This window comes from Trachurus trachurus (genome assembly GCF_905171665.1).
Source record: "Trachurus trachurus genome assembly, chromosome: 13".
Taxonomy (NCBI): domain Eukaryota; kingdom Metazoa; phylum Chordata; class Actinopteri; order Carangiformes; family Carangidae; genus Trachurus; species Trachurus trachurus.
In genome coordinates, this window is record NC_139892.1 from 30,360,505 (window position 1) to 30,385,375 (window position 24,871).

The 24,871-nt window shown below is 39.8% G+C and overlaps 2 protein-coding genes across 2 annotated transcripts in view; one reads left to right on the forward strand and one right to left on the reverse strand.

Moving 5' to 3' along the window:
* Positions 1-12,194, forward strand: part of lrfn1 (leucine rich repeat and fibronectin type III domain containing 1) — a 28,350-nt gene extending 16,156 nt beyond the window's left edge. The window contains exons 2-3 of the mRNA XM_083985417.1: positions 6,801-8,196; positions 10,802-12,194. Of these exons, the coding sequence (XP_083841543.1) occupies positions 6,821-8,196; positions 10,802-11,702 (2,277 nt within the window). The 5' untranslated portion in view covers positions 6,801-6,820 and the 3' untranslated portion in view covers positions 11,703-12,194. The remainder of the gene's footprint in view (positions 1-6,800; positions 8,197-10,801) is intronic.
* A 4,481-nt stretch (positions 12,195-16,675) lies between these two features.
* Positions 16,676-20,242, reverse strand: nkapd1 (NKAP domain containing 1). The gene is made up of 5 exons (XM_083984734.1): positions 19,900-20,242; positions 18,847-18,935; positions 18,552-18,692; positions 18,356-18,409; positions 16,676-17,736 (listed from the first exon to the last, which is right to left on the reverse strand). The coding sequence occupies exons 1-5, from the start codon at positions 20,005-20,007 to the stop codon at positions 17,283-17,285; spliced, it is 846 nt and encodes a 281-aa protein (XP_083840860.1). The 5' UTR covers positions 20,008-20,242; the 3' UTR covers positions 16,676-17,282.
* Between the last annotated feature and the right edge of the window lie 4,629 nt (positions 20,243-24,871).

The window sequence follows — 24,871 nt, forward strand, 5'->3', positions numbered from 1 at the left end:
GAGAGAGGAGATGAAATAAAAGAGAGAAATCTGTGTAATCATACGACATCTTCAGTTTTCTCTGAGTCTAAAACCCAAAGATATGTCGTCAGCAGCAGCAGCAGCAGCAGCAGCAGCAGCAGCAGCAGCAGCAGCGGCGGCATAGAAAGCTACAAATCCTCACAGCATTAAAGCAGGAATTAGGTAACAGGGAAACAACTGGGTTGATTAATTTTCTGCTGATCGACTAATTATTTCAGCTCTAGTGTGCTCTCACATGAATTAAGATTTTAAAGGTCAGTGGTGGTTCTCATTACAAAAAAAGTCACAAAGATCATCTGAGATATGCTGGCCTTGAAAAAGAAGCTATGGGCACTACGTTATAATCTCAACATTACATCAAGTGGGGCCATATTTCATTCTGAATGAACATGAGCTGACAGGTAATAAGCACATTCCTGTACAGTTTAATGAAGGTAGATATGACTCATATACATTATTCTCACAGAGCACAATAATTAGGGAGACACTGTTTGATCTGTGCATTTCATTTTTGTGAAACTGGAGCGTGTGCTCGCTTCATGTGACAGTTCTGTGATTTATGAGATATTCTTAGTCATTTTCAGTTGTTCAATTTGTAAAACCGTTATTTCTGTCTGGTTATTTAATTATGAGAACATCCTTCTGCAGAATTCAGGGACATTCTAATTAATATTTCCATCAGTATTATCCTGAAGTTACGGTATCTGGGTGTAGCTGAGCAGGTGAAACAGAAAACGTTTTTTTTATTTAGCTGTTTAAGTAAAAAGTTGTGAGGATACGTTGTTGTCCTGGTAGCAGCTCGACCTGTTTGTGTGTGTAAACAGGATGATGTGTTGTGAGTACGCTGGCAGGAAGGTGTTGCACAGTCAGAAATAGGATGGGCTGTTTGAGACAGCATCTTTCAGCTTTTATTTGATGCATTGTTTATGACGCCCTCTAAACTCTACTTTTAGTCATTTTAAGTGAGCAGCTGATTGTTGAAATACGTTCTCAGGTGTCTTATCTTTGAACACAGCTCTATTGAGAATTTGTAAACCATAAGAATCCATAATAAGAAGCAGCAAGTTTTTTGTTTGTTTTTTTCATTTTCTTTTCTCTCAGTATATTTGAGAACAAAAATAAAACACAGACGCAAAGTTATATTTTCCGAGGCAGAGAGGCAACTGAGCATTAATTTATTCTTTTCTTTGCTTTCTCCTCTTACTGCTTTCTTTCTTTGTTCACCATGTTTGTTACATGGACATGGAGATATATTGCTGTGCCGTGTGTGTGTGTGGGCGGCTTTGTGTTGTGATGCACTTACGTGTAGCCTACACACCTTGGGCCTCGATTTATGCTTCTCTTGTGATTTATGAATGGTAATGAATGGTAACACTGAATGATCTTAATGATCTCTGTCAAGGATCAGATGTCATGTGGATGCAATACTTTGCTTTTACCAGTCATGTATTTTTCATGTCATTTCCTGGAGAGTTTCCAGTGACATACTGTAGCTGCTATTTAGTTGGTGATGACAAGGAGATTTCAAATCAGTGTCAGCACTAACAATAAGATTATATTCAAGAAAAAACTGGACATTCATAGTGAGATACTGTATAGCACGTTTTGTGCTGAATCAAGAATCAATTTGTTTTGTTGAGTGGGCAGTAACTATTAACAACTAACACTCTCATTTTCTGTTACTATCGCCTCTAAACTGTGTAGACCTTTCACAGAGTTTTTAAGACAGTATGAGGAAAGTTTGAATATGGTTAACTGGAGAATAAAGGAAATCGAAAATAAAGCCTTACCAAAGCCTTACCACCAGTGTGTTGCTATTATGGAGCAACTAAAGATTATTTCATTGTTAATTAATTCAATTAATGTTTTTAAAATAAGGGTGTGGTCTATAAAACGTCCCAGGCACTTCCCTCAAGGACAGGGTGATAGTCAGTTGCTCATTTTCATTCAACCCAGGGCCATAGACTCACAAACAACACATTTCCTTTCACAATCATAAAAGAAAGATAAAATGATTAAATCCTCTCGTTTGGTAAGGCAGACGCCATTTGTCATTTCCCCCTGATAATTAATTAAATAATTAACCAATATCAACAGGTTTTTGATGATTTCGTCCTCCCCTGTTGTTTGCTTAATTGCTTCAGCTGTAGCTTCCATTACCTCTTTTTATCTAGTTTGGTCCAGTATCAGAGGCAAGAGGACAATTACCACACAGCCAGATATAAAGCAGAAAAATTGATGTTTGTTCAAGGCAACACTGCAGTTAACTTTTAAATAGGCACCAAGGGAGAGAAGGCCCAACATAAGAAAGAAAGGAGAAGTGAAAGAACTGTTTCCATTGGATCGGTGGCTAACAACCCCTTAGACCCAAGAATATACTGTATGTTTGTGCAAACAGATAACACAAACCTTAACACCCAGTAGAAGCAGGGTAGCTCAGTATCAAAATGCACCTCAATCAATAATAAGCCTCACCTCAAACTGAAGCTAGTTTAGAAACACAGCCACCAGTAGGAGGGCAGACAGCAGGGGTCCTTTAGCCAGTGTTGTAGCTTCTGGAAAAACTACATTTAAGACAAAACAGGACGAGAGACAACATTTCACAGGCATTAACCAAAATAAAACGCCAGCTCTAGTACACCTCTAATGCAGATGAGAGTCATCAGTCATTAGTGTCCACAGGGAGAGCTACTTAGCTCCCTGTAAAATTGGCTTTACTAATTCTGACATGCATTTTAAGCTGTGTTATGGGGGTAAAATTAAACAAAAGCATAATTTAAGCAAAACTGGGACTTTGGGATGGCAAGTTATCAATATTATTAGAGTGAATAATATCACAAAATGAAATTGATAAACAATTTTTTTTCTCTCTCCACAATTTGCTGTACCAGGTTTTCAGGGGTTTTCAGACATTTCAGTTTAATTCTGAGCAAATCACCAACAAACATACTAGCTGTGAAGTCCAAAAGTCTGGTGAAAATGTGACATTCTCCTGTTCAGAGCTTCAGATTCAAGTTGTTTCTGCTTGTCTACGTATTTGTTTTTTACTAGTCACACTTGTAGTAATCCAGCCTTTTGTGGCCAAAGACAGCAGATGTGAAAGGAAGCTGGTACTGTAAGTTGTGGGACAGATCAAAACGTGAGAAAAGCTGAGCTTAGTGTTGAGTGTCAGGTTTACTCGTGGGTGGTTTAGGATATGCAGATCTTCAAATTTCAATTATATTAGGCTACTCACCTTACTATATTCAAAAGCAAATGCACTAAGTGGGGTTTAGAAATGAGGTTATGACTGCATTGTTTCTTAAACTCTCAGACTCGAGAAGTACGCAGATGTTTAACAGCTTGTGCATAAGTTAGTCATGTGCATAATTATATCTCAATGTGTGCATGGACTGTGTAGGTATGTGTCATAGGTGTCATTATGTCCATGGGCGTAGGTAAATGTGTGATTAAAGAAAAAAAACTGATTTAGTTTCTGAATATGACAGTATAGGATTGTCTTCATTAAAATGAAGTTCAGTATGACTGGACACAAAAACAAACCTAAATCCCAGATCACCTTGCACTCTAGTCTACCATTATCGATTTAGCAACTGGCACTAATATTAAGCAATAAAACAGAAATAGAAATGTGAGGCGGAGCTGCCCTTTTCTTTTTAATATCCTCAGCCATTCAGACATCTGTTCACGTCCCTTCCTACCTTCTCAGCTCCCATTAAGATTGAAGCTCTGCTTTTCGGGCGACTCGACATCATCTTAATGCTATTCAAAGACCTACATTCTACACCAGAGTTGCCGTGGCAACAAAGTTTTCTCCCGCCCTGAGATGCTGAAAGATCAATAGAGTATCCTCGACGGTGAGGCAGGACATGCGCCGGCACAGATGGTCCTCTGAGAAACCATGAGCTTTGTGGCCTAGTTACTATCTGAATACTAACACAAGTAAACAAGATCCCTATTGTGCCGAAACTCAACAAACTTGGGCAACAATGTTGGACAAAATCTGAACCAAAGATCTTGAAATTCTCCTTCTGCAGCTCTAAAGGAGTATTTGAAAGCTTTGAATTCACTTTACTCCTTAAAAAGAGATGAAAGGTAGTCTAAAATGTTTTCTCTCACTTTTTTCATTTTTTTCTGTCTCCATTCAATAATCCAAAAATATTTAGCAATTTTGTGTTTTAAAGAAGTGGCTGGAATTACTAATTATTTTACACATTATTAAATTATATTCATACACTTTTATAATTATTAAATTGGTGAATCCATCAGTCTGTTTTCTGGCACAGATAAAAAAAGTGTGTTCATTAGAATTGTATTGATATATACTCCAGGCAGAAAACATGTTAATATGTTAATAAAGATAGATATGTTACTAAATAATTATAATCCATGTCATTACTACCGGTTTCCCATTAGACTTTCATTCTTGGCTAGTATGATAGTGAAACATTAAATTACGTTCTATGTGGGATTTAAAAGCCCGGCAGAAAACTGGCTGTAGGTCTTAACTTCCCCAGAATCTTAAAAAAGGAAAATTTTAAAATTAAATTAGACGAGGCAGGCACAGTGTGACGCCAACATTGAGACACGTTGCTAAATAAATAAACTCTCTCTGGAGGTTTGAAAAATTTTTCACACAGTGTACCACCTAGTGTGTGTCTTTGTACAAGGAAATTGTTTAACCTCAGTGTAAATATGAACACAGAAAATAACTATGTGAGCTTGTTGTATTTTTATTTTGCTTGTATATTCTTTCTTGAATAAATTGCACTGGGAGAAATCCTTTGAAATTTCAGACAGCTAAGGTGGTTATCTCCTAGAAATAGAGGTTAAAGCTAATCCTGCAGAGCCAGAACCATGGTGCTGGGGAGTGTAAACAAACTGAGCAAAAGGTTTGGGTTTGTGTGTTTTAAGATACAGTTTAATGGTCCAGTGTAAAGTAGATGTAATACTGTCTGTGTTGAGCAACAACCTTTAACCAACTATCCCACTGGTTTGAGCTTGTGCTTCAAGCTGTTTTACTTCCCCCAGAAAATTACATCATACAAATCCAGATTTTAATGAGCGCTGTGATTGGACAGCAGTATTTCATAGTTAACGAGGTGCCCTGTTGTCTGTCAGACAGTAGCCAGTGTGTGTGTGTGTGCATGTGGATGTTTTTGTATATGTTGCGTGCAAAAGAGTGAAATGGGGGAAAAAAACAACAACTAAAGATTGTTTTATTATTGATTGGTAAATGCAACACAGGTTGACATAAAACGACAGCGGTGCACTTGCAATTTCTCACTTCTCTCGCGCCTAGCAACAGCATCAGGCAACGACATCAGGCCGACTTTTCAAAGTTGAAGACGTGTGAAAACAGTGTTCGTGCAAAGCATGCAATTAAGTTAAAGTCTGAGAGACTGGAGGAAGAAAACCAGGCTTATACATAATTTCCCTATGAAACTTGACATGTGTTGTTTGAAATACTCAACGAGTTCTCCTCTGCAGGCGTTTTTAAATCTAATTTAATTCAAGGCTATCGGCACTGTGAGCGTTAGATGCTTTTGCTTTGGGCACAATGGGGAACAAAATCGGTGGTGTTGAGGACGTCAGCATCACATCAGTGTGGTGGAACGTAGATAGAAAGGCTCAAATTACTCATGACAAATTGGATGGAGTCAAATTGTGCTTAAAATCCACAGCCAGGTTTGGGGGTTTTTTTAGTGCAAAAAAAAAAAAAAAAATTATGGTGGGCCTCTAAAAAAAGAACCAGACATCATTCTTGATTGACATTGGAGCTGGCAGGCATCAGAGCTGTCACCCTGTGGGGTTTGATGGGGTGGAAAGCTGTAGCAACCTTTATGTCCATCTCTAAACCAAGAAAAGAGAAGTCAGTTGTCAGCCGTTTACTTTATCTGCGTTAACAGGTTCTCTCATCAGCAGCAAAGCTTAAGGTATTAGCAGTGAAGATGGACACCAATGAGGGCATCAGCACATCACTGTTGGTGCTCCACTGGGGTCTCTTATGGTTATTACAGCCAAGGATCACTTTTTACCCCTGTCACCACAGGCGTGTTCTCTCCAAGAGAGAAATCAATACCTCTAAAGGGGAATCAGAGAATCAGAGCATCCTCAAGACGCGAGAATCATCCAATAATGCCTCCATTGGATGGACTTGGGGAAAAAAACAAGCTGCATCTCCATTGTTTTCACCTTTTACTTTTTGTTGCGGTGATTTACATGACAGGTTTCTGTCTAATTTTGCAGTACATCTCAGGAAGCATTGGGGGGAGAGCGTAGAGCGTGAAAAGGTCATAAAAATCCTTGAGCACTGCTGACAAGCGCCCTTTTCTACCTTTAATTCTTCACCCCGATGTGGAATTCAGAGCAAGAAAAGCCCATGAGCCTTGTTATATATGAGGGAAATGTACATGGCGTGGTTACCTTACCTATAGGAAAACTGTGTTGTAATCATTTGAAGAAAGATATGGTTCCAGTAATGCAGCCTGGTGGCACGAAAAACATTCTGTTATTTCCATCGAAAGGCCACAGAGACATGGGCCCCTGACAGTATTGGCACAGCCTTTCATCATCACAGGTGCCATTATTTCAGAAAAGCTCCATTTCATTCTGTGATTGATACCTTGCTGACTGTCTCAGCAATCTTGGTCAGACTCTTGATTTCTGCAGCACGTCTCATAAAGGCAATGATGCTGTTTATGAATTTAAATATCTTTTTTTTTTTTTTGACTCACTGTGTCTCCTGCTTTTTTTTTTTTTGTCTGTCTCGCACACAGGAACTGGAAACTAATCAACAATGGACCGGGTGGTTCTGTGCGTGCTGCTGTGTGCAGCTCTGGTGAGGGGGTACAGCTGCCCCGGCCGCTGCATCTGCCAGCACCTCTCTCCCACTCTGACTCTGCTCTGTGCTAAGACTGGCTTGTTGTTCGTGCCGCCGACCATTGACCGCAAGACCGTGGAGTTGCGTCTGACCGACAACTTCATCACCATCATCCGCAGGAAAGACTTTTTCAACATGACCAGTCTGGTGCACCTCACCTTGTCCCGAAACACCATCAGCCAGATCACTCCGCACGCTTTTTTCGGCCTGCGATCCCTGCGAGCGCTCCACATGGACGGGAACCGCCTCAGTGTGATAAGGACCGACCACTTTAAAGGCCTTATCAACCTGCGGCACCTCATCCTCGGGAACAACCAGATCCACCAGGTGGCCCCCAACGCCTTCGACGAGTTTGTTTCCACCATCGAGGACTTGGATCTCTCCAACAACAACCTACGCGGCCTTCCCTGGGAAGCCATAGCCAGAATGACCAACATTAACACGCTCACGCTGGATCACAACCTGATTGATCACATTGGAGAGGGCACCTTTACTCTGCTCACCAAGCTGGTCCGCCTGGACATGACCTCAAACCGGCTCCAGAAGCTGCCACCAGACAGCCTCTTCCAGCACGCACAGGTCCTGTCCGACGCCAAGGGCTCCAGCTCGTCCACTCTGGCCGTGAGCTTCGGTGGAAACCCGCTTCACTGTAACTGTGAGCTGCTGTGGCTGCGCAGGCTGACAAGAGAGGATGATCTGGAGACTTGTGCCTCACCAGAGCACCTCATGGACAAGTACTTCTGGTCCATCCAAGAGGAGGAGTTCATTTGCGACCCTCCGTTGATAACCAAACACGTTTCCACTAAGCCCTTCGTGATGGAGGGGCAGGGTGTGACTCTTAAATGCAAGGCCGTTGGGGATCCAGACCCAGATATTCACTGGCGGTCACCAGACGGCAAACTGGTGCATAATAATACCCGCACCATCCTGTATGCTAATGGCACCCTTGATATTCTCATCACTACGCTGAAGGACAGCGGAGCATTTAATTGTGTGGCGTCCAATGCTGCAGGCATTGCTACAGCTGCTGTTGAGATCAACATGATCCCCTTACCCTTGTTTGTTAACAACACAGGCCACATGCGTGAGGACCCCGGCCTCTCAGACATCACCACCTCCTCCAAATCTGGCAATGACACAAAGGGCTACGACAAGCAGGACAGGAGGGTGATGGTCGAGGAGCTGACCTCCTCGTCCGCCGTGATCCGTTGGCCATCTGAGCGCTATATCCCCGGCATCCGAATGTACCAGATCCAGTACAACAGCTCAGCAGATGATACTTTGGTGTACAGGTAAGACATGGTGCAGGGGGTGGGTGAAGGGAGGGAGAGGAGGGTGGTAGAGCAGGGACAGGAGGAAAGGTGAGACATCTGGAGTTACCATCTGCTGAATGACACCACGGTCCACAGTGGCAGATTGACAGATCCCAAAGATGCAAAATGATTAAGTATGTCCCAAAATAAGCAGCTATATAAGCTATAGTGTAGTCTGGGGGGATAAACTGAGCAAAGAATATTTTTCCATAAATTAAAATACATTTAAATGCATTGTAATATGCATAAAAAAGTGCAGTATAATGAAGATATGTATAGGTTTGGTAAACAATATTCAGAATCACTCTGTTGTTTGAGGAGACTGTTGCAATCAGATGGATAGATTATGAACTCCAGCACGCGAAAGGACTAAAGGGCCCTTTCAGCATCATTAAAACATAATTTGACAACAATAACACAAGGCCAACTATTTCACTGCATGTAACTGTTTATATCATTAGCAAGTGTCTACATTAATTGGTTGCAACACAGTGTGTGATTAGATATGGTTGTCTAATAATAGGCTTGGTTGTAGTGGTGGTGGAGGAAGTATTCAGATGATGTACTTACAGTAAGTAAAAGGAGAAGGACCACACCATGAAAGTCCCACATCCAGAATTTGACTTCAACAAAAGAAAAGTGAAGTATTATCAGCAGAATGTACGTACATAATCAAAAGTAAACTCATTGTAGAAAATGGGACTGATATGTTATTATATGTGACATTATTTTATTTTACACTGATGCAACAATGTGCAAGCAATATTTTTGCTGTGGGGACTGGATGAGGAACAGCTGGGGTCACAAAATCAATCTAAGAGGTCTTAAGATGATTTTCTTTGGTTCGTGTCTTTGTTTTTTGGGACAGTTTACCTTCAGACTTCAAACAGTAAACAAGACTACATGTTCCAAGTGGAAATTATTCTTTGGTGAAACTACAAACAACTATGACAAAGCACTGATGTTTTTTTTTGTACCCAGTCAGAAAGGTTAGGAAGCAGCGGTATCATTTCTAATATTGCATTGAATTTGAAATCTTATCATCTTAAAATTTGAATGTGAAAAGTAACTGGTTACCGCAGCTGACAGATTCTTTCCATCTGAACTGTATGAACGACACAAATCAAAAAATGGATATACAGTACTTAAGTAAAATGCCCTTAATTATTTTGTACCACCGCTTGGTGTTACCTCAGGTGTGTGCTTAAATATCCAGGTTTCTTACGTATTAAACGGGCTTTATGCACAGCTCCACTACTTCCTGAAATAAGCCAGCTCCTTTATTTCCTGTCTTACATTATTGGACCAACTGATTAATCCAGGTGTGTCTGACCTCACAACAATGGTCAGGCACACCTGGATTAATCAGTTGGTCCAATAATGTAAGACAGGAAATAAAGGAGCTGGCTTATTTCAGGAAGTAGTGGAGCTGTGCATAAAGCCCATTCAAATGTTAGAAATGTTTTCATCCTTATAAAGTTTGTTACAGTCTAACATAGATAAAGATCATTATACGCTGATTAACAGAACACCTGGGAAGCAGAGAGATACATGCAGTTAAAAGTCCCAGTGCTGCTGTTCTCTATATTAGCAATCATGGCATGTCTCTCATCCAATCAAAATTACTTAGCCGGAACTAACAGTTGTATAATGTGTAATATATGAATGCATAAAGTGATCATACAGAGAAAAATGATAAAATGAAAAACTCTCTCTCACAAGTAAAAACTGAGTGAAGCTTATGTAGTAAACTGGTAAGTCAAACGTACCATTTTCAAACCTCACTAAAAACACTGTTTTGAATATGTGAACAACGTTTGACGAAGTGCAGCGAAGCTAGCGCCCCGAGAAGAATTGCAGGATTCATGTGTTCACAGAGCGAGTTAATAACAGTGGTCGACTTCCATTTTTGTCTTAGGTTTTATCAGATATAATGAGTCTCTCTCCTGTATAATTTTCTCATCCAGTTTAGGCATGGAGCTGAGTGTTGTTTTGTCTTTAGGTGGTACATCATTACCTACAAATGATAACCATCACAATCCCCCTTCAGGGAAAAGGAACAAGCTTCTAATTATATTAACGCCAATGTTGACCTGAAGACAATGCCTTTCTCCTTCGTATTTAGAGTCATGTAATCTTGCAGTTGCCAACAAAATGTGACCTTAGGTATTCACACATCAAAACTGTCTTCACATCATGCATCACTTGTCCTGCAGCCGGCAGCTGTTGTGGCATATTCTTTAGACAGTGAGCCACTTCTGCCTTGTTTATCACCATGCAGTTTACCTTTCACTGTCATTTCATACACATGCCCAGTAGAGCGACCTCTCATTGCTGTTTTGTAATGTAACTTTTTTTTTCATAAGTCAGCTTTAATGGAGTGTAGTGCTTTTTATGTTTCTCCAGCAGAATGAGTGATATTTAATGCTATAGAGCCGCAATGGCCCCGTTGTCTTCTTGCTGTGTGGAACTGACACCTTTGTGTGATTTAATACACCTTATGCAAATCAGTATATGTGGGTGTAATTCTGATGATTAATCCTCCACATCGTCACCACTGCGCTGTGTTTCTTTCTCTCTGCAGAATGATCCCATCGACCAACAAGAAGTTCTTAATCAATGATCTGGCCGCCGGGCGGGAGTACGACCTTTGTGTGCTGGCGGTTTATGACGACGGCATCACATCATTAACAGCCACACGTGTGGTCGGGTGCGTGCAGTTCCACACGGCCAGCGAGGTCAGCCAGTGCCGCTTCATGCACAGTCAGTTCCTGGGAGGCACTATGATCATCATTATCGGTGGTATAATTGTTGCTTCGGTGCTGGTGTTCATCATCATCCTGATGATCCGTTACAAGGCCTACAGCAGCCCAGAGGACGGCAAGACCAAGGTCAGCTCCAGCATGCACTCGCAGACCAACGGCAGCCAGCAGCGGCTTCAGCGCTCCGCCTCCAAGCAGCCTTCTGATGAGGGCCAGCGTGAAGCCCAGGCGCCCAAAGAGTGCATGGCTCTGGTGCTGAGGGTGGACCATGAGAAGAAGGAGGATCCAGCGGCCACCACTGCCATCCTGGAGGTGGAGCTGCCTCCGCTGACCGTAGACAAGATGAAGAGAAGAACCAGCCTGGACGGCCAGCGCTCCGGCCCCCCGTCCGAGGACACGCAGACAGACAGTAGCCTGACAGGCTCCACCATGTCCCTGTGTCTCATAGGCCCCAACGCTGGCACCAAGGAAGCTCCCAGGCTCAAGGACAAGAAAAGTGCCCTGGCTAACATGGGGTTGCTCCCTAATGAGCTGGCACGAACTAGGCACCGATTCTCTTTTGACGGTGGGGATTACTCCATATTTCAGAGTCATAGTTACCCACGCAGAGCGAGGACGAGGTGGCACAAGTCCACCAACCAGCTCAACGTGGAGTCATCTCCCCTCGCCAACAGGAGAGTTACATTCAGCAGCACCGAGTGGATGCTGGAGAGCACAGTGTAGCCGGGGAGGGGGGAAAAAAACGGCTCAGCCACAGGCAAACACACACATGTAAAAACACAAATATGTCATATAACATGCCATATAACACACACTTTTCCTGCACACAGCAAATGGTAAACACAAGCACATTTACTTACACATGCAGACTTTCTGTGAGTTGCTGGAGAAGAACACAGTCTCCCTTCATCCTGCCTCCCCATCATACTCCCAGAGAGGTTTGTTGGCCATGTCCTTTCTTTATGCAGCAGTGCCTTATTCTAAAAAAAAAAAATGTACGAATGGAGGATGCTGCTCACTGTAGTCATAAACCTTCCTCTCTATCATTGGCTCCCATCCTGATAATGGGAAGCATTATTTTGGATTTTTAATTTTCTCCCTTTTCTGTGACACGGCAAAGGGCGTGGCATCTGGATGTGACTGTTGAATTGTTTTGAAAAAAAACAACAAAAAAACAAACAAAACAAAAAAAACGTCATCATAACTGTAAAGTGAACAGCCAGGTATCCTGTTATGTCAATCATGTTTTGGGTTCTTTCAAAAAAAAAAAAAAAACTTTTGCACAGAAGACACGAGATACAAGGACAAGTATCACCACCAGTCTATACAATAATAATAATGATGATTAAAAAAAAAAAAACGAAGAAGAACAGAATTTTACACATGCCGATTTCTAATGTTAGCATAGAGAGGATGGACCTGGAAACCTGCTGTGGATTCCTCTTCGGCAGTCGGACTATATGATGTTAAATAGGTATTGTCCCAGATGTGACTGTATATTAATCGGTACTGTATCTGGCTGGTCTAGATAAAAAGACAACGAACAAAAAAGACATATATAAGTATATTAAAAACATTGGTGTATGTGTACTAACTATGTAAGTAAGTAAGTCATATGTCACATGACTTTTTACAAAGCATTTGGGTGTTGGCTGCAAGTTTTTACATTAAAAACCTGTGTCATCACACCTCTCCCTATTTAGTATGTCAAAGTTTGGACCATTTATCCCCTCACGAAGGGTATTAAATTTTTTTGTGTGGGTTAACTGTGTAAGTTGCGTTTTCCTTCTTGTGCTTCCAGAGCAGCAATGTGTGTCCACTACACACTGCAGGGGGAGAGACGCGCGAATAGAGGTGGTAAATATTTGATGAACTGCGTACTATTTATAAGACCTCTGTGAAAGCTGCACGACGGCCGTGGAGCAGAGTGGGGTGTGGGACAACGAGGGACATGATAACTGGACGTTGTGATGCTGAATTCAAATGCAGCCAGCTGTCTTTAACAAGGGCGCGACTTCATTTGCTCACCAGTAGGGGGGGACAATGCTCTGTATGGTTCCTAATTACCCACAGACTGCACTGAGGATGCATTAACAACAACCTTTGGCAGAGATGTGAGTCCACCTGATATTTACAGTCCAGTTTTTATTACGATGTAATTCTGATTTCAGATATTGAAAAAGACTTAATGTCTTACCGTACCTCCCTGCCCCTATTAAGTATTTTATCACATCAGCAGTACTGTACTGTGTGTTAGCGCAACACAAATAATTCATGAATCACTATAATGTAGTTAGGAGCAGATAACTGCACTTTTCAGTCTTCATTCATGTATTTGTCAACAGCTGCACCTCTTGTTAAGCATCCATCAGTAATGGGTAACAAACGTGCAATAACAAATGTGAAACACTGCCATAATCATATTTAGTCATATGATTAGACCAGCTTATGTGGTAAAATACAGGGGGGAAAAATAATGTGCTCTTGATAAAAATGTTCTGAGCTCACGAACAGAAGAAGGTGGTGTTACGCTGTTTTCACGGAGAGTAAAGAAGACGTGCTGAAATAATACATTTACAGATGTATTCAGAATATAATGGATATACTGCCGCTATTCCTGTTTCACTACAGCTGTCTTATATTGTAAATCATTCATTAACTCTTAATACACAACCTATGAGACTCATAAGAGGAGCTGTGGCTGCTGACAAATGCATGCATAAACATTGAAAAATGACCTATAATCTGCCTCTAACTATGTTCTAGTGTGTTATAAATCCTATTTAATGCTTTATAAACTGGCCATAAATGTGTAATATGGTGGGTGAAATGCAGACATGACTGTGGGAAAACATATGGTAACACAAGTACACACTATTAACCATTGGTTAAGTATTAAATACTGAATTCATCATTTATAATGCATAAAAACTCATTATTATAAATGCAGTTGGTGCTTTTCAATGAGTAAAACATTAAACTTTTTGAGGAACATTTTTAACATTTAACTGTGTTTATAACTAGTATTCATGTGTTATAAATGATGAATTCAGTATTTAATGCTTAACTAATGCTTAATAGTGTGTACTAATTATAAAGTGTTACCAAAGATACAATCAGGATGGATGAGGGATATTTGTTTGGTGCTTCAGAAACCTCCCTCTGATTACAGCTACTTAGCACAGGCTGAGATCAAACGGAGCTGCGTGGACAGCACACAGATAAAACATGGAACATGGAACATAGAGATAAGTCACACTGGAGGTTTTAAATCCTCTTCAATTTGCATCCTCAGTGACAGAAAGGATTGAGTCTAAGAATGGGCTCATCCCTTTCCTTTCTCCTCATCACACTTAACCAGTTTTCAAGCCAAAACCACTTGCATTTTATGTAACCTGAAATATTGTTTTTTTCCAGCTGGAGGACTTAACTTCAGGGTGTAAATGCTAAGCTGTCAATTTGTGTTGCATGCATTTTTCAACCCTTGTGCATCTTCTCATTTAATGCTGATGCTTCCCAGCCTCCTATCTGTAATAATTCAACACAAAATCTGCTTAGGTAGAAGGAGGCTGAGACATCGCCAGAGCTACAAAATCGTCCTGGACAACCAAACGGAAAGAGCAAAGTGTGTTTTGTCTCATCAGCACTTCTGAGCGGCTGTGACTTTTTATTCCACTAAAGATAAGACTATGTTTAATACATAGTAATGTGTATGAAAAATCCAATCTCAACCCGGCTGAGTGAGTAGACCTAAAAAATGTAAAGACTTGTGACACGTTGGCTCTGATATATGTAAATAACTTGGTTAATTTTATCATACTTGAGCATGATATCTGCAAAAAAGCAACTCAATCAAATTGTATTTTTTATCCCAGTGAGATCCGTGTCCTGATGGTTTGGCTCTATACGTATGTGATTTTCTTCTTCTGATTTCAGTGTAATCTAAAAATGAAGACATAGTTTCTATGGAGATCCAGTAATTACCATGTGAACCATCCAACTTAAACAAGAAAGCATACCAGCATTTGCTATTTACAGTAGCACTTGGAGAGTTGGAGAAGCAAAGTTGTTACCCTTTCCATCAAGGGTGACGTGATTGTCTGTAAAAGAATTAATGACAATCCATAATAATTATTTCGCTGCTGACAATCGATCCAGTAGTTATGAGGATATTTCAGTCTGAGTGAAGGTGATGGAGCAACAGACTAATACTGAACTCATCAGAACCAAACATTATTTTATTTGTTATTACTTTCTAAATGATTGTTTTCTGACTAAGTTAGATATATGCCGCTATAAAACACATTCAATTATGGATTTTGCCCTCTTGCCAGCTGCTTATTAACCTAGACAATGTGTTCTTAAAAACCACTGTTAACACTGATTTGACCGGCCCGAATTTCATATGCTTTTTTCTACTTCCAAGACTTGGGCAGTTGCAGCCAAGCTCAACACAGCCCACTCTCTGCTGCTTAGAGAGAACACTTAGCCTATTGACACAGACTCAGCAAAGTGCTTCAGGCTTTTGCTGTATACACACACACACACTTTCAAAATGGTTTAACTACACTTCCTTCAGCATCAGATTATCTAAAAATACCCAGATGGCACAGACCTACAACTTGTTACCATGTAATTTAGACTTTGACCTGATCAAAAGAATGTTAAATACGAATGAAGTGTCAGGAACAAAGTGTGCATCATCTTCATTAGATTCAGATAGTACAGTTTGAGAGGGCACTGTCAAACATGTGTATTCACGGATGTTTTGGCGTTATTCCGTCTTTTTTCCCAGGCATTAAATCCCACCAATGTACTAGATTCCCTAAGCAATAGTGCCTTTCAGTGGATGGCACTCTGCTGCTTTTCAGCACAGAGCTGAACCACTGAGTGCTCCTTGACTAGCTTAGCAGTCAAAGAGCACTTCCACAAATCTCTACATTTATTCACTTTGATCACGAGTAGCAGCTTATTAAGGTGTATCTTCTGCATCTTGAATAGATGCGCGTGTTCAAACAGGACGAGACTGCAGTGACATCTCTGATCCATGATGGTCTGTGAAGAGGAAACCAACCTCTGTTTATTTCCCCACAAACAGCCTGACAAATCAAAAAAATAACATCTCAAATTGTAACTGCATTTTTTTTTTATGCTGGAGGTTATTTCAGAGTATTCATGTATGAATTATTAACTCGCTTATCTAGACTTCCACTGGCATCTCATTACACTGCTGTATTTGGATCCTAAATTGTGTGAATGTACTGAAATGACAGAATCTGAGCAGACGGGTGGAAACGGTGGTTTTTCGTATTTATACTGCAATATGTTTGAATCGCATTTAAGTGTCAGATCCGTGGTACGTGGTTTAACATGTATAACTATCTCTGTGTAGGGCTGGCAATATTCTGTTTTTGTTTGTTGAAACAACCCAAGAAAACAGTGTTAGTCAGCCCCTCACTACCGGCTGACTTCTGTGACACCGTGTAAATCTTTAAAAAGGGGTAAATACATACAAAACCTTTAATAATTTAACTATAGCACAGCATAGATTTTAGCAAACTGTATTTGTCAAGGACTATTTTCAGCTGCAAATCCACATCTGATGGTGCCAGTGTGGTTTTAATCATTTTTCAGAACCTGATGTCTTGAGCACAGTTTTATTCTTTAAATATATTAAAAACTGTACATTCCACTGTTTCAATATAACATTAGAAAACTGAAAAATATACATGTATTTTTCATCCATGACAAGATTCTGCATAGAAATATTAAAATTGACAAAACTAAAAAAACATGATTAAAACGAAATGGACATCCTACTGTAAATAGCGAGGAAAATTGCATAACTTAACTGTCGTTTTGTTTTTGTTTTGTTTCCTTAATTAAATTAAAAAGCAGTGGTCACTTCAGGACAGATGGTCTCCACGTTAGGCCGACAGTCTGAGGCGAGAGTCAGTGATCAATCAATGAGCCTGCAGTGGAGAGGATTCTTCAGGAGGCAGGTGGTAGGTGGTGGATGCCCCACCTCCTACTCCTCGCGCTGCCTGCTGCCTGCTGCCTGCTGCCTGCGCTGCTGCACAACGTGTTTCAAGCCACTGCAGAGGTGATGAGATATTGCTACACTGAACGCCCACAGTGAGGGCCGACAGCACCGGCTTGTTGATGTCTAACAAAGTACAATATAGAACGACCCTGCAGAGAAAAGCCCTCTGTTCAGTTGCGAGGAACAAAAGGATCTGCAGTAGTTTTCCTGTTCGTTACCTGAGTTGTGCGCGACTGCGCGTGTGTCCATGTCTGTGTATTTCAGTCAGCAGAAGTATCGTCTGAGCTGTCCTCCCTGGCTGCTTTCCAGTTTTTCCTTCTCTTCTTTTTTGAATTTGGCCCCGAGTCTAAGTCTTTGTGGGAATCCTGTTTTCGCTTTTTGCGACTGCGAGTCCGTCTTTCCCTTTCTTCGTCGTCACTGTCCCCCGAGCTGCTGTCGTCTTCTCTTTTTCTGGTTTTTGCACTTTTTTTGTCTTTATGTCGACTTTTAGTCCTTTTTCTCCTCTGCTTGTCTCTGGCAACGCTGCTGTCGTCGCTGCTATTGTCACTGCTTGAACACTTTGCTTTCTTTCGCTCTATGTCCTCTTTCTTCTTCTTTTTCTTTTTCTTCTTTCGAGAGGATTTTTTCGAGTGCTTTGATAAGCTTGCTTCTGTGTCAGACTTGGACTTTTTCAATTTGTGGTGCCCAATCTTCTTTGTAGCTTTCTTTTTCCCACTGAAAAAAACAAAAACAAACCAAATTGAACAAAATAAATACAGGTTAGATTGATTAGATTAGAGTGATGGTAGGATTTAAGCTATGAAACCAACCTCCTTTTACCTCTCATAAGGATACTACTCTCACTCTATGAAAAATGATAGGGGTCTGTATAAATATCCTTTAGTGTCATCATCAGTGTTCTCATTTTTTGGCTTGAAGCTCATTTTTTAACAATAACATAGTAACATGAATTTATTAAGACGTGGCATTTACCAGGCACAATCTAATGCCACATGTCACAAAGGGTCAACAGTAGAGATGTAAATTGCCATGTTATTGGCTGAAGCCTTTCACATCATTCCCTCCTATTAAATTTGTGTTTAATTACACAATGCTCATTGGCTGATGTGAGCAGTTCATTTGTTTCATTAGATATGAAAATTATTTGCAGGACAGAATCTCAGTTAATCTGAAGTGACATGAACACAGCATAGCTAATAAAAGATGCTATGAAGATCCATTATGAGAAGCGAAGGGTCCAGATTTTATTAAGCTTGACCCGCACTACAGAGGAGTTTCTTTTATGCAATCTCCAATTGTTGCTTTATATGAACAGTGCTGCGTTTTTGCTTACCTATCACTTTCAAACTCCTCAGGATACAGCTCCTTGAAGCCGCTGTGTCCCCACCTGTGTTGGCAGCACATAAAATAAAAATGTTAATTTGTCAGCTTTGTCTGTGGCTTTGAAATTTGGGGCATTTCCAGTGATTTTACAAAAGTGTAAAAACAATTAAAATGTATTTAAAAAATGATTAGACTATATAGTGTACCTATCAGGATCCTTGTCCTCAAACTCATAGAGTTTGCGAGTCCAGTATCGAGCCTCTCTGTCGTCATGTTCAGAGATTCGCTCTCTGCCTCGACTCAGGTCTCTAGCTTCATCTGGCACTCGATCACAGTGCAAACGCCCCCTGGAACACAACCAATATTAATAAATCAGCCAGCAAACATATAATAACAGCTCCCTAAAGTTAGAGCTGCAGTGTAACACATAGTTCCAAATGAGTTTTGGTGTCCCTTGTGTCCTGGTGGCTCAGATTAAACAGGGACATCCGCTGTTCCTACCTCACACACTCAGCATCTGAAAAATGTTTGCCGTGGGACGTTTGCATCTCATAGCCCCGCATTTTCCACATTTCCATCTCCTCCTGGATCTACAGTGGGTCAGAAAAGGTAAGTACATTAAGAACTACCCACACAAATAAACGCACTAACTGCTTCATTTGAATTTGCCTATAGCAAGAAGTATTGCGATTGAAATATTTACATAAGTTATGTGCATTCCTCATCACTTCGGTGTAAAGGCTGCCTAATATCAGAATCACTTAAGCATAATGATTTGTAAGCAGGGTTGGGAACCAGATCATTAGCAGTACAACCTAAAACCATAATCCATGTGCAAGTCATTGCCAATTTAACAGATAAAATTTCTCTCGAGTCTCAGTTTAGGGTAACATCTTCATGAAAGAAAACTTTAGCATATAGGATACTTTCTAAGCCATCATAGGCACCATCAACCAGTGGAAAGAAAATCAGCAGCTCTCTAGATAGCTAATTATTTATGTTTGTATGCACATGCACTTGTTCCCCATCATGTGTGTCTTGACAGTGTTTTTTTTATGTTGATTGGGTTTTAGAAAATCACTTTGTGCTTTGCTTCAGAGTGCTCTCTAAATAAAATCATCATTATTATTAATCCCAAACAATGGCCAGGCTGATTAATGCTTTTCTTTGTTTTCTATGATAGTAAACCAAATAACTCTGGGTAGCAGAGTGTTGGTTGGATAACATCCTAGGCTTAAAGAGATTGTGATGGACAAATCTTCTGACACTACACTGAACAATGAATCAGCTGTGTATCCCACCATAGTCTATCTATCTATCTATCTATCTATCTATCTATCTATCATCTGTTGTCAGTGTATGTGGCTCCTATAAGCTTCCCTCGTGCGTACCATTAAAATGCATAAAAACATAACGTGCAAAAAATCACAAGCTCAGTTTCAACACAACCCATAATTATGGCAGCAGGACAGGTTCAGTTTCTTGTACTTAATTACTCGACAGCTGAGTGTGTTTCTCATTTGTCACAGGAGGAACACGTGAGCTCAAACGCACCTTGTTGTGTGCATCTGTGTGGCGGATTACATTCCTCAACAAAGTCTTCCCCAGCGGTTGTTTCGACATGTTGCCACCTGACAGGAGATTCACATAAGTAATAAACATACAAAAGCTACATTGGTGGTTGATAAAAGTTGTAATAAGGCAGAAAAAACTGTTTATCCTCTAAACACGTTGATAGTTAAACGGGGACTCGCCTGTTAGCTTAGCACGCTAGTTGACACTGTTGAATGATCAGATACTCTGATAAAATGTAACTGTTTAAAATGCAGTCGGGACATCATAGCACTGATGCTCGTAGTGCACTTTCGCCATGTTCCCGTCGATGTATACAAACTGTACCTTTCTAAAAAAAAAAAAAAAAAAAACGAGTTGCATTCAAGAGGGACAAAACGCCGCTCACTCAGTCGCTACTGGTACTTCCGCTTGTTTCATTACGCAAAGGCTACGTCACTGAACGTCGGGAAATCCGGTGCTGTTATTGGTCCAACGGTTCTACAGCTTGTGGGGAACATTCAACAAACTTTATTGGCAATAATATCGAAATAATCATTAAATTGATGTTGATTGTTTAAAATCTCGACTGTAACGAAAAAATATGCTTTTATTTCTACCATTCTACTGAAACCTAACACTAGTGGCGTGTTTTACTCACATGGCTCTCATTGCAAACAAAACAGACACATTTAGCTTCAGGTGCCAGCCGCCATTCAAATCCAACAGAAGAAGAAGACAGTTTCAGGTCAGCAGGTTGCAAAAAAGATCAAGAGAAGAGGAACATAACGTATGAAGTAAGACCGTGATGTTGGTTTCAATGCAATATGTAGGTATCCTTTTATGTTGTAAAGAGCTAGAAGAACTAACATCTGAATAAGCTGAATCCATGAAAATTTGTTTTGGGGTTGCTGTTAGGGCATTTCTGTAGGCCTACGTATTTTTTTCCCAATACAACAATGTAAATTAAATTATTATTAAATTTAATTTAAAGGAAGGTATTAAATAAAAAATTCAGTGAGTTGATCAACCATTAAAATAATCATTGTATTGCTTTCATTACTTCGCACAGCCTGGTAGTTTTTTCTTGACCTGCAAAGTAAAGCAAGTTTGACAAATATGGTGGAGTATGTCATTAGCCTATTGAAATCAAACAATAGGTATATTTTAAGTACTGTGTTTCATATTTGCAAGTATAAGGTAAATTGTTTCATGAAATAATAGTAATCTCCACAAAAATGGACTAAACGTGTCACATGTTAGCCACAGACACAATAAGGATCACTTTGTGCGATTATAGTTAGTGTGAAGGCAGGTAGAGTATACGTATATCAAGACATCATGCCTCAGTGAGACTAAAATGTTTAGATCTACATTAGGTTGGCTGGTTCATTTTCAGCTAAAAACAAAATCAATGAAATGCAATAAAAAATAAATAAATTAGATTTTATGCCACCGTATACCACTGCTTCCAGCCTTACACTATGCTTGAGCTGCCTTGACAAACTGAGTATCTGACCCTCATACAAATAAAGTACCCCAGGCAAACAGTTTGCAAAGTGCAGTGCTCAGAGAGGTACAGTACACGCTGATCTAATGGGCCCGAGCTTTCAGAGGATGCAGTTTATCCACGTAAAGCCTGCATGCAAAATGCTGAAAAATAGATAACTTTTTAAAGAGTTCAACCTTTTTCACTAACCTGGTTAGCCAGTATTTCAAAGTGGTGTGGTAGACTAATTAGTGTTTTTATAAGTCTACTTGGACGGCTATGAAGGTGTTTTATGTTACCACTGAGAGGAGGATGATGATTGTGTTCTCCCAACTATCCTTTTGGAATAAAAGTTTCATCTTGTTCCAATCCGACCTCATTTTAAAGAATACCTATGTAAAGCAGGCATAGTGTTTTAAACAGAAACAGTTCAGTCTTGAAGCAGGCTGAAAAGTTAAATCGATTTTGTTTGTTTCTCCTCATCCATGCTTCAGATTTTTGTCAAGATACTCAGGCCTGTCAAGTTGAAATACAAATCACTGTGAACAATGTTTGACACAAATTATAGCTGTCTGGTTTAAAAAGTCAGAGTAAAAATCTAATTTTATGAGTCATAACTAAGCTACTTGGTTCAAACTTTACCAACAGAGGATCTTTTTAGTATTTTTTGACTCACAAATCTGATTTAAAGCAGTTTTGTCAAAGTAGTTAAATGTATTACCTCTGACAACAAATGTGACATTTCTTGTATATCAAAGCTGCAGAAAAGTCCTTTCATTGGTGTTGGAAATTAACCTTACATGTAGTCAATGTAATGTGTAAAGATACATTCACTTAATGTGTTTACTTAATTTCTTCAACTTTATTCTTCTACTCCATTTCTCTACTATGTTTATCTGGCTATAGTTTTTTATTTTTTGGAATACTGTGGTACAAATAAGCAGATCTGAGATTTAATACTGCATGCCCTAAAATCTTTGTTATTTTTGTATTAACTGCTGTACTGACTTGAATAGAAGAAATATTTGCATTTACATAAATATTAAACTTTTCCATGCAAAACACAGATTTTAGATGATGTGCAGCCTCGACAGAAGTGTGAGCTCTGAGGGCTTGATAATTGCCAGATAATGTCAGAGCAAAACTGTTTGTTTCACGATCACAGTTATTTAATGCATGAATGTTTTGGAAACAGCTGATTTATAGTGACAGAGACTGACTTTCAATTATCTCTCTCAGTATCCACTGTTATCGCCCTAACAATAAATGTACACAGCCGCCGACTTCCTTTGCAAATTGTATTTGACCAAAATAATGGAATGAGATTCCTAGGGATAGTCTTATCATCAGTCTGTGCTGCTTCATACATATCTGCTTGAAGGTCAGTGGAATAAAAAAGAAAAAGGTTGGTAACTCTTGTTTCATAGCAGGCACAATAATAATTTACAATTTGAATCCATGGTGACCAACCGCACAAACAATATGTTCTGTTTTAGCTGCTTATTTGATTTACAAATTGGCCGACAGCATTCGGTCCCTGTGGCAAACCGGCTTTCTTCTCACCTCCCTGCTCCCCCAGCACTCTTTGAACAACAAAGTCGCCCCTTAAATCATCCATGCATGAATTGAATATTCTCTGCTAAAGAAACACCTTGTTTCCCCCCGGTTCCCTCAGTCGTATCTTGGTTTGCCAAGTCTTCATTGTCTGCCTGTTCTGTGCCTGAGTTTGTCCTTGTCTTTTTAATACTGGAGCAAAAACATTTATAGTCACTCTGAAAAAAGAATAGAAAGTTAGAAGTTACTGAATGTCAAACTGATATCAATGCTCCAACGGCAGCTCCCTCTGCCCAATAATCATACCCATATTCTCTGTAAATATTACACCGACTGAGTTGAGGGCTGCATGGTCCCATTTGAGTTTATCTGTTTCATCCTTCCCCAATACTATCAAATACTGTCGCAGGATACAGGAGCCACTTTGATTTTCTTGCCTCGATGGGCAAGTTTGTTTTCACAGGAAAAGCATAGCCAGATTTCTCTGTGTTTTCCAGTTGGCAGTTTTGCAAATTGTAACCAAATATTTGACAAAACCAACTGTCAAACAGTGAATTTATTCGTCTGTGGATTACAAAAGACAGTGAATAGTGAGCACTTCAGTGGCTCTCCTCAGTGTTAATAATAATTACAAGTGTGTGGGTACAAATCCCTTCTGAATAGGTCAGTTGGAACTCCTTGTGTATTATTGTCTCTTTAATAACTTGTCATGATGTCATGAGTATCAAACATTTGCGTGACAATGATCATGTAGAAACACTGATCAGCATAAAAAGAATAATTCAATATTTTGGGAAACTTATTATCTTTCTTTGCAGGGGTTATCTGAGAGGACAGGGTATCTGTAAATCCTCAGGCCTGTCCATGGAATATGAAGCTCCAGGCAGGAGTCTGTACATGCTTAGCAGGGGGAACAGCTCGCCTGGCTCTGTCCAAAGGTAATAAAATCCACCCCCCACACTACAGCACATCTGGAGCTCACTGATTAACATGTGGTAACATGTTGCAATAATGTGAAGTATAATATACAGCTTGAAAAGGGTTTGAAAATTCACTCTTGCATAAATCCTTTGATTGTTTCTATTTTAACTATGTTTTCATTCTGGTACTCACAAAAAAGGGACAATAAATACATAATCTCAATGTATGTAAATTAATTTGCATCTGCTGTACATTTCTTGAATATCTTTATGTTTTGCCACTTTGTATTTCTGCCTCACTACATTCTAATAATTAATTAGTGGTTATATTGCAGATTCAGATTATTAATAAAAAAATAATCATCAGGTGAATTATATCATTATCAATGACCTGCAGCATTTAACTGATGCTTGCACATTCATTTATCAATGATTTTCATCCAATAATATCATACTGTATCTAGTAGTCTTAGATTAGATGGAGCTATCTGCATAGCAAGCACTTTATTTTGATGACACATGTAATATGGCCTGCATTTCCATGGCTCTGTATTAACACTACAGTAAAGCAGTTCATTGAAGCATGTGCTGATGGTGCTCATACAGAATTTAAGACAGAGTCATTATGTTGTGGGCAGGACTGCAAACTGCCACGTTGAGTTCACATTCTCGCTGATGACACCAGCAACATTTCTACCAGCTAAATGACAGCACGCTCAGTTTAAAGAGTAGTTAACACATGTTGTATGGCACATTTTGTTTTTGTTTCTGCTGCTCAAATTATAAAGCTGATACTTTTTTACATTTTGGTTTCATGTGGCACTGGTGTTTTTAGTGCAATAACTCTATGTTCAGCTTTGTCACAATTGCAGTAAAAGTACCATTCAGTACATACACCACACAACCATGAGTGCTGTTAAATGAGCTGTAATTGTAGGCCAATGTGTATTGTTGAAGACCATTTTCTGTTTGTTTATTTGCACATAACTCTGTACACCCCCTGACTGTGTAA

Excerpts from the sequence above, each read along its gene's own strand:
- nkapd1 (XM_083984734.1), bottom strand. The coding sequence starts at position 20,007 with ATGTTTATTACTTATGTGAATCTCCTGTCAGGTGGCAACATGTCGAAA. Across the intron at positions 18,410-18,551 it reads GAGGACAAGGATCCTGATAG|GTGGGGACACAGCGGCTTCA; the intron begins GTACACTATATA and ends CTGCCAACACAG. Across the intron at positions 17,737-18,355 it reads GAGGAGTTTGAAAGTGATAG|TGGGAAAAAGAAAGCTACAA; the intron begins GTAAGCAAAAAC and ends TGTTTTTTTCAG.